This window comes from Mesitornis unicolor, unplaced genomic scaffold (genome assembly GCF_000695765.1).
Source record: "Mesitornis unicolor isolate BGI_N332 unplaced genomic scaffold, ASM69576v1 scaffold18041, whole genome shotgun sequence".
In the NCBI taxonomy this organism is placed as follows: Eukaryota; Metazoa; Chordata; class Aves; order Mesitornithiformes; family Mesitornithidae; genus Mesitornis; species Mesitornis unicolor.
In genome coordinates, this window is record NW_010163372.1 from 1 (window position 1) to 10,238 (window position 10,238).

General features: G+C 46.1%; 1 protein-coding gene across 1 annotated transcript; it reads left to right on the plus strand.

The window, feature by feature from the left end:
- Positions 1 to 7: 7 nt before the first annotated feature.
- Positions 8 to 9,549, plus strand: ETV4 (ets variant 4; the record flags this gene model as incomplete). Its single annotated transcript, XM_010193950.1, has 11 exons — positions 8 to 56; positions 223 to 270; positions 2,150 to 2,203; positions 3,444 to 3,570; positions 4,158 to 4,316; positions 4,700 to 4,944; positions 7,181 to 7,255; positions 7,351 to 7,419; positions 7,781 to 7,950; positions 8,567 to 8,668; positions 9,328 to 9,549. Coding segments are annotated over 11 exons (1,320 nt in total), but the record flags the coding sequence as incomplete, so codon positions are not given.
- Positions 9,550 to 10,238: the final 689 nt, after the last annotated feature.

Below are 10,238 nucleotides of genomic sequence, written 5' to 3' on the forward strand. Positions count from 1 at the left end.
GGGCGCTAGGAAGAGACCCGGGGACCCGGACTTGCCGCCGGCGCAGGATGCGGAAGGTGAGGGGATGGGGAGCTGTAAGGGGGGATGGAGATGGCGAAGACTCCTGGGCAGGGACCGGGTCCTCGCCCTGCGCCTTCGCTCCCGCCTCGTTCCGCCCGCATCGCCGTGGCAGGAGCATCCCGCTGTGCCCTTACTGAAGGAGCCTCTCGCTCCTCTGTGCAGACCTCTTCCAGGACTTGAGCCAGCTCCAGGAGACTTGGCTGACGGAAGGTAGGCTCCTGCCCTTCGCTTTGTTTTATTTTGATCCTCTTTCGGTTGTTTGTCTTTTGATGGTTGTGCTGCTCCTTTGCTTTGTTTGCCTAGCTCCAAACGTTAGATATTTTTTTCAGACTTGCCAACCTCTGGCTTGTGTAAATGAAGACGCATGAATCGCACTATTGTGCTGGGTATTTGCTTATGAATGGAACTTGGCGGTTAGCCCGCGTTCCTGGTTACAATTTTCGTTTCAGGCTACTTGTAGCTGGTTCGATTTTATGCTGATTTGTCACTTTGTTGGTTGCCAGAACGCTGCTATTTTCTGAAACAAACCATAAACTATTCTTTTAAATTAGGAAACAAAGTGTTTCTCTCAAGTTTTGTCAGTTTTTGTTTGTTTGTTTGTTTCTTTTAAGATAATCCATTGAAGGGACCTTCCTGGACTTTAAACACTGCTCAGTTTTGCCTTTTTACTTTAAGGAAGAGAAAACTTCAAATGCCAGGCAATCCTGTTCATTCCAAGTGAAACTAGTTTTAATGTGATCTCAATTTCTTCTTCTCCTATAATGTCACTTTTTAAATATAGTTCATAAAATGAATTTTGTATTTGTGGGTTTTTTTCCTGTTCTCCACCTTTTATCGTTTATATTTCCAGCTTGTTGTCATATAGGTTATTTTAAGGAACAGTGATTACAGTGCAAAGAGCTTGGCCAGTTCCATTCCATTCGACTGCCTGCTGTTAATGCAGTGTTATTCCCCACGGTTTATTTTTGGCATGTCTTGTCTAGTTTAGCTTCAAGTGACTGAGATTAGTGGGCTTCCATTCCTCCCATCCCTTTACTTTGACTACATCACCTTTGCTTTTAGAGCCGAGCAAGTGCAATCTCCTGCCCACTCTGCAATAACAAAACTCTAGGTTTGTCTGTAATGCACTAGCAACAGCATTTCTTTTGGAAATAGTCTGTGGGAGATTTTGTGAGATGACAATCTGCTACAAGTTCTTCCTTCCCTGTAGTAAAAAGGACATAAGAGTAATTGTTAGAAGTCATGTTAGAATATTTCACTACATTTGCTATTGTTAAGGTTCTTCTCACAGTTTCTCCCAGAGCGCACCCAAAAGCTTAGTTCTTTGTCAGAACCAAATTCACCACAATCCTTGAAATATTCAAAACATCAGTATTCAAATATTGCAGACCTTGCTGTTATTCTTGGAGCTGTACTAACAATGCTGTCCACAGGCCAGATGCCTAGAAATAAGCTTTACTGCAGTGATTTGTTGGAAAAGAGCAGCTGTTTGCTGTCAGGTTCCCTATGACTACACCAGCACTTCCTCTTACATTTCCTATGTACAAAATCACACATACCTGCAAGATGCTATTAATAATTTCCCTCTCTTACTACTAGATAATTTTATTTTTTACTTCTGAAGTGTTCTTTTGCTGATTTGTGAATTGTAGCGTATTCCACTAGTGCCAAGCTATCCACTGCTTCTGGAGCTACTGAAATATCTGTCAATGAAGGCATAGATGTTTCCTGTTTGCTTGTCAGTTTGGCATAGCCTTTCCAAATCTATCAGTTGGTAGTTGTTTTTCCTATGCCAAAGGCTTAAAAACCCCTGCGTGTTACGTTTCTAATGAAAGCTGTGAGCTCACAAACTTGCTGTTGTCCTTATTTCCAAGGTAAGGGAAAAAGAAACTGGCAGACTGTTAAGGGGTAAATCTGCAGGCAAAAATGTATTCAGTAATCCCAAAGGGAAACTTTCCTTAGTCACTAAAGTGCATTGCAGCAGAAAGCTCAGGTCTTTCCTGCATAGACTTATTTCTGCCTTACTGTTAATTACACCGCACAAAGTGCCAAATCTAATTCTCTCTCTCTCTCCCCTCCTCCCTGGCAGCTCAGGTTCCAGACAGTGATGAGCAATTTGTGCCTGACTTTCATTCAGAAAACTGTAAGTAGCATGGGAGAAACCACACATCCCAGGGGAGCAGGGCAGGATACACTTAAATCAAACAAATACCTGAATGCAACATAAAGATATGGAGGTTAAAGTACTCATTTCATTTCTATATTGTGATGGTGATGAAAGAACAAGCTGACTGTCCACTTCTGGACAATGCAAAAGTACATTTGTGTGGTGGTAACTACCACAGTCCCTTATGCAGAGTGGTTTCAACAGATGTGTATTTTGGTTGCTGTATGTGTGAATGATTAGGCACCACTGAACAACTGAGAAAATGCATTACTGTGATGATCAAAAGTAAAATCTGTGCTATTACTCCTCCCAAGCAAGAGAAATTGGACTGTACATGGAATTACGGGTGCTGTATCTCCTGCAGGTGCTTTTCTGGGGCTCTGCCCACCTGTATGGCCTCTGGCTGAGCATCAGCTGCCAGCATGGCCTCTGTGAGATGATGGCCCTGTCTGCTGCCTGCCAGGGCATAGTATCCCTGAAGAGACATGCCTGTGAGCCTGCTTGCTCTGTTCCTTTGGAAAAGGGATCTAAATTGGTTAGCTGCATCCAAAAGCACTACTTTGTGTAAGGTGTCTGTGAGCAGGTTAGCCTGGTATGTAACAGTATGCAATACATATAATAGTATTTTCCAACAGAAAACCTTCAGCTCTTGTAGCTGTGTCTACAAAAACCTTACATTTCTTGTCCTGCTGGACAAATGATACTATCAGACAGTCTACAATGTGTTATAATATTAGTGTGTTATAATTCAATGCAGTGCTACATGTTAACACTACTCACAGGACAAGCTTACTGGGTACGTCAATGAAAGAATTCTGCATTATGCAAATCAAAACTTTACTTTCCTGTGTTGAAAAATAGAGTATGTGCATGCTACCCCTTACGACATAACAGAAAATGTCTGTCTCAGCCCCGAACAGCTTAGGAAATGACCACTCTAAATCCTTTTTGAAGTGCTCTGGATTGTCACAAAGTACCTTAACACTACCTTAGATCTGGTCTTTTAAGGTTGATGTATCGTACAAACCTTACTAAACCAAGGGCAGAGCTCAGGAAAGTCCACTGAACAGTTGTGCATATCAGTATGTTGTTTCTCTCAGAGCCTGCAGAACTAGGTCAAGGTGGTGGCATCATAACTGACTTTTTACTGGCTGATAAAAGTACTTCTCCATAAACAACAAAAGTGTCGACTTGATCTTTTGTTTCTCTCCCACAGTAGCTTTTCACAGTCCTTCTGCTAAGATTAAAAAGGAGCCTCAGAGTCCCTCCTCGGACCCCACGCTGTCCTGCAACCATAAGCAGTCATTCCAGTACCACAATGGCGAGCAGTGCCTTTACGCCAGGTATCGCAGCTCACACAGGAGAGGGACAAGAGCGGTAACAAAATCAAGTGCTACTGCACTATCCAATAACGCAGCACTATGCCAGCAACCCAATCTGTCTGCTGGGTGAGGGCAGGGCACGCCTGCTGCAGTACAGATTAACTGGGGGTCGGGTCATGGCAGCCCACTCAGACCTGTGTAGTGTAGGTCTGTGCTTGCCTCTTTTTCTTCCCTCTAGTGCTGCTCCTCAGCTGCCCTGATGCTGAGAGCAGTCTTGACATCCATCATGTGCCTTTCTCCCCCCATTGCTTTCCAAAATCTGTCCCATAAGAAGATCCTCAACACCATTGTCCACAGTCTCAGCTACTTGCCTGAGTTACAGTACAGCTCCTCCACTACAGGCACCTTCTCCAGTTTCTCTGCTTGGAAGGTTATTGCTATAGTGCATGGGGGCAGGCAATAATCAGAAAGGAAGGAGTTTATGCTGGGAGTTTTCTGGCCTAGGTGGCTGCATGGCGGGACAGCGTATCTGCTGTGACACGTTCTCCCCAGGTGCTGCCAGGAGTCCTCCCCAGACTGTAACCCCAATCTCTGTTTGACCGTCCCAGTGCCTATGATCAACCCAGACAAGTTGGAATCAAGTCCCCCAACCCAGGAGCCCTGACACAGTCACCACTCCAACAGCTCCCTAGACAGGACAGGAGCTTCCTGACCCCTACGGGGCCACCCCACCCCACATCCAGCTGTGGATACCTCAACAAAAACAGGTGAGTTACTGCCTGGAGGAGGCAGGCACTGGCAAGAAGCATTGCCCTCCTTGGCAATTCAGGGAGGAGGGGCTGCAGCATCCAGATTAAAGTGCTCAGTTTCCAGCAGTCACAGGACACCCACCTCCTGCTTCCTGCCCCAGAATACCTGGGACTTACCACTGCTGCCTAGGGTTGAAGAAGTCTATAACCTTAACCCTGTCAGACTTTGTGAACGATGGGCTGTGTAGCTGCCCTTGGAAATGTCTTTCATTGGGGTCCCTTCCTTGCCCCAGCTCTGGTGCATCTCCTGCAGCCCCAGTAACAGGCTGAGGCCAAGGAAGTCTCTATCCCTCAGCCAGGGCCAAGACAGCATCCAGCCCATGTCCTCTCCCCTCTCCTAGCTCTGCATACCAGCCACCTGTGGAGATGTGCCGTTCCCTGTCCTCCTCCCAGAGCATGGCCCAGGAAGACACCATTGCCTACCAGCGCCAGATGCCCAAGACTTGTCTCCAGCTCACTCACCAGAGCTTCAAACAGGAGTACCACGACCTGCAGTATGAGCAGGCGAGCCCAGTGGGCAGCAGCCATCAGTATCCAGCAGCTGTGGTGGTCAAGCAGGAGCAGGTGGACTACGTGTATGACTCAGGTGGGCAGAACCAGCTCCTTCTGACTGCATAAACCAGACATCAGTGGGAGTGAACAACCATCACTGGTGGGCTTTGGAACAGCACTGCTTCATCTTCGGGAGCGTGTGGTGTCTGGAAAACGCTGTGCAGCAGGAAATGCAAACAGATCTGTCTGCTTACTGCATCCAAGAGGAGGCTGGGACATCCGCTTTCCTTACCATATTCTGAGGACTTTCTGGTAGACAGTAGAAAGCAGTGTAAGGTGATGTTAAACCAATTCAAACTAGATCAAAGGCATGCATTTCTTTTTCCAAGGGAATAAGTAGCCACTGGGGAGACTCTCAAAATTCATGATTAGCTCACTCACACCACCAGAAATGGAGAAACAGACATTCCCAGTCTCACAGAGTTTTTGTGTTCTGGGGGATGTGCAAGCTGGTGGGTTGTAGACAGGGAGAGGAGTAAGGTCGGCTTTGAAAAAATTATACTGAAAATGTGTGAACGATGGCAGAAAGGAAGGAATCAAATATCTTGGAGCTTTTACAGAAAAACTCTTGGATTCCTGCAACAAGAGGGGGCCTTCAAGCCCTGTAGATGAAAACAGCTTGATTCAGGGGTTGCAATGCACAGCCCTGAGCTGCAACTCATGACACTGCCTGGTCTCACATGTTTTCTCCTGACTGGAGGCAGAATAATTCCATTCACAAAACTGAGGCAGAGACGCAGATCTCCCAGCCCCTTGGTCTCTGGCAGCTGACACCCGCAGGAAACTCACTGCAGCTGGTCACAGAGAGAGCTGCCAACTCACTTGGAGCTTACCACGCAAAATAAACCAGCTTTAGTCTGACAAACGCATCTAAGTCTAAAGCTGAAACAGTCTAAAGAGGCTTGGGTGGCTGACAATAAACTGGCCAATTCTAGGGACAGGTATAAGCACAGAGTCTAGGTTGACTCGGCCAAGTGCAAGTGTGCTGCTCTGTGTCTCTTGCAGTGTCAGCCTCTACCAGCCACTTCCCACAGAAAAAGAACACAGAGAGCAGAGATTTCAGAGAGTCACAAGAGAAAAAGTTTATAATTCCAAAAATAGCTCTCTAGAGAGGTAATCCTATTCTTCCACAAGTGGTAAATCTCACTTTTTCAGCAGACCTGTCCAAAGACTTTGCTACCCTGACAGCACAACACCCTTTTCTAGAGGCAATGTTACTTCTAGTTTCCTGGTATTTTAATAGACATTTTGAGTTGTTTCCTTTAGCGGAAATAATTACATAAATAAAAAGCTCCTGTGAGGGCACAGAATCCACCACTGTGGCTGAGCTGATATTACACTTTCAGTGGGTCCTTCTGTCCAGACAGGGGAAGAAAATGTGCAAACCCAGAAGAATGCTTTTTGTGACAGTAGTTTACGGTTGTAATAATACACAGTCTGTCAGCTCAGAGTATTCTTCCACCCTTAGCATCAGCAAAACGTCTGCTGAAAGCAGTGGCTATGCACAGGAGTATGAGGGAAACAAGGTAAATCTTTCCAAAGCTCCCAGTTACAACTTCCACTTCAGCTGTAGATGGAAAACAGGTTTGATTCAGAAAATACAGGTTTCAGAAAACAAAATACAGAAGATATAAATTGCAGTGCCCAGGCAACAATATCCGCTGCACAGAGATCATGAAGAGACTTCCTGCTTGTTTTCAAACTCAGGCTGTTTTATCCTTTATGTTTTCTCAGCTGTTTGTGAGAATGCCCCGTCAAGATGTGAAAAAGCCAGAGACTTAAGAAATCTAAAATTACATTTGTGACACACTGTTAGTAAACATTCACGTGCTGCTGCTCTCCATTAACATCATCATAGTACTCCTGGAAAAATGTTAATGCCTTCTCACCTGTGAAAGAAGTAGCAGAGTACATAGTTATCTTAAACTAAGATGAGGGAGAGATGACACAAATTTAGCCTGTTATCCAAGATTTTGTATTAGTGGTGTGTAAGTGACTGGCTATGCGGAAGGATGTCAGGCAATAGTACCACAAAAATTTGTTAGTGTGATTCATGACTGGAAACATCATGAAGACGAGGTTGTGGTGAGATGGCTGAGACATAAGAAGTTCCCATCTGCCACTAACCCTGTAGGAGGGTTTAGGACCTCCTATATATTGGTTATGAGGATGTTGGTTAGAGAGCTGCACTTACCTGTCCACCTCTGGAGAGCAAGATCATTCTGCCTCCTGTGCTGTTTAATTAACTGAGTTTGCTAATTGTTCTGTAGATGTTCCTGGCTGTCTTTCCATGCACATAAATGCTGAGAGTTATCCAGGCCATCCAAATACAGAAGACACATTAGGTAAGAAATCCAGTGACGTCTTTTCCCTGCACTGCATTGCCCTCAAGTACCACCCTGTATTTGTCGATTACTGCCTGTGTTGCTTTATCTTTCAGGCTGCAGCTATGACAAGCAGATGAGGTCCTTTACTGAGGATGTCTGTGTTGTTCCAGAAAAAATTGAAGGTTGGAGAAAGAATGGCTCTCATTTTGGGTGTAAGATGGGGTTATCCAGCATCTTTGCTAGCCACTTGACCACTCTCTACGTAGTTCATTACGCTGCTCTTGCAGGCGTGCTAGCTGTTGTTCGTACCGGACTTTTTGGTCTCCTATTTCTTGACCTTTTTTAGCAGCAAACAGGCCTTATAGCATAAGTAGCTCAATTGCAAGGTTCATCAGAGCTCCTCTTGGAAGAGCAGCTGGTGAATTGGCCGCTCTGTTTTACGTGAATTGAAATATTCCAGGTAAACATCTGTGAAATGTGCTTTTTTAAAACCTGTTTTTGCACTGTTACCCTTAGAGACACCTTGTTTGTTCTTCTGAGCAGGAGACATCAAGCAGGAAGCTGGAGGGTACAGGGAAGGACCTCCGTACCAGAGACGGGGATCTCTCCAGCTCTGGCAATTTCTTGTGGCTTTATTGGACGATCCAACCAATTCTCACTTCATTGCCTGGACTGGCCGAGGGATGGAGTTCAAGCTCATAGAGCCAGAAGAGGTGAAACCATTTATCTTCTCTACAGGCTCAGGGGAAGTAGCCGCTGCATCACCCAGTGATATCTGACATCTGTGAGATGTCTGTAATAGCTGTTCATACATTTCTCCACCTAGAACTGCATTTAGCACAGTTCTTGCTAATACCAACCTTTACGGGCACTTTCAGTGCAGATGAGCTGTTTTGGTGGGCTGAAACGCTTACAACAGACTTCTGAGTCTCACGGACAAAGCTGAAAATCATGTAGGAAGAAAGACACATGGGTCTTCTAATGGAGGTGTTCCCTCATATTTGGGCTCCTGGTAAACATGTGTTCCATGAAGATAAAACATAGGACAGGATTAAGCAGTCTTTTAGCTCATCCTCAAGCTTTCAATGTACTGGAGAGTGAAATTAGCTCTGTAGTGGCAAGGAGAATGCCACTCTGTGATACAGGGTGCCCTTTCTACTCTTCTTGCTGAAAAGTGGCTAAATAATAATTGTTTGAGTCTATTATTTAAATGTAAATGTTTGTATGTGCTGTGGCATCATTCCTCAAAAGAGAATCAGCTGGATAATATTCTTTTGCCCTTGGGTTGGGTTCACAGACATTCATGCTCTTTGATGCCATTTTCTACAGGTAGCCAGGCTGTGGGGTATCCAGAAGAACCGTCCAGCCATGAACTATGACAAGCTGAGCCGATCCCTTCGCTACTATTATGAGAAAGGCATCATGCAGAAGGTCAGTTTGCAAAGCAGATGGCATTTCTCTGCGTGTCTTGATGCTTCTCTTATTTGAGACAAGAAGTCTTACAGGTACAGAACGCAGTTGAGCTGGGCTGGCATCCTGAGTTTTCCTTAGTCTTCTCGTTGCAGCAGTTATATGAGGAACGTGTAAAGGAGCTGAATCTAAGTAACACATGGGAAATAAACCAAAGGGGAGTAATGATTTATTTCTTTTTCTGTGTATGTCTGCAGTCAGGAGAGTTGGAATTTATGCAGTTGCAAAGACATACAGTCAGCCTGGGCATGCTGTTGGTAAGAGAAAGGCTGTCCAGGGATTGAGCCTATGTGGATGGGGATGGTCTCTTCCAGACCCAGGGCACTGGAGAAGACAACTGTGACTGTAATTACATCGCAGCACAGAGTGGTCAGGGGCTGTTGGTGCTGTTGCTACCTGGGCAGCCAGCTGCAGCATCCTCCATCCCAGGAGCTGTTCCAGGGGAGACCAGAACAGCAGAGGAGCAGGAGGGCAGCACAAGGAGAAGTTTACAACTCTGACATGTCTCAGGGCAGCAGGCTAGAGCAGCCAGATGTTTTTTGCAAGCCACCTCCGCCGCTGGGGAGCACCACGAGTGCTGCCTGCGTGCCTGCAGTGTTCATCTCCTCTCTTCCCCGCAGGTGGCTGGCGAGCGCTACGTGTACAAGTTTGTGTGTGAGCCCGAAGCCTTGTTCTCCCTGGCCTTCCCTGATAATCAGCGGCCAACTCTGAAGGCAGAGTTTGAGCGGCAAATCAGTGAGGAAGACACAGTGCCTCTTTCTCACCTGGATGAGAATGTCACTTACCTGCCGGACCTTGGGAGCCTCCCTTCACAGCTTTACAGCAAGGGCTACACGTACTAGGATTGCTGGGAGCACATCGACAGCCTCGCTTGTGTATATAAAGAGATATCTGGTTAGGATTCAATCAGAATAAGCATTTTTCCAGGCCAGCATAGGGTGGCACTAAACTACAAATACCTGTTTTGGTCAGGAAAAGTGTTCAGGTGCACACATGGATAATCACCTGACAGGGCTCTTGGGTGCTTGTGATTAGACCCTCACGTTTGTCAGGATGCTACTCATCCTCAGCATTGCAGACAACTTCTCAGCAGCACATCAGGTAGTTGCTGCCTCCAGCTGGGACAAATGAGCCTGCCACAGTTACTCTCTTTGGCAAGGGAGGAAATACTGGGCTTTTTTCAGATATGAGGATGCTGCAAAGCTGCTGCTGACTCCATTCCTCCAGGACATGTCCTGAACAACACGCACTGAGCCGCTGTACAGCCTGCCCTCAGCAAGGGGTGGCTCTGCCTCACGTGCACTCACCTCTGCAAGGCCAGCCTTGCCTTCTTCCCAGGATGGCTGCAACACAGCAGGGTCATGGATCAGATGCTCACATGTTTGAAGGAAATCCTGATGTGTTGGAAAGGCAGCTCTCTCTGCAGACCAATGCAGCACATGCAACCTGACTGACTAGTCCACAGTAGTAACGTTTACAATGGGCACCACATCCTCATTGGGAGATGCCTCACTTTTTTTATTACCAGCCC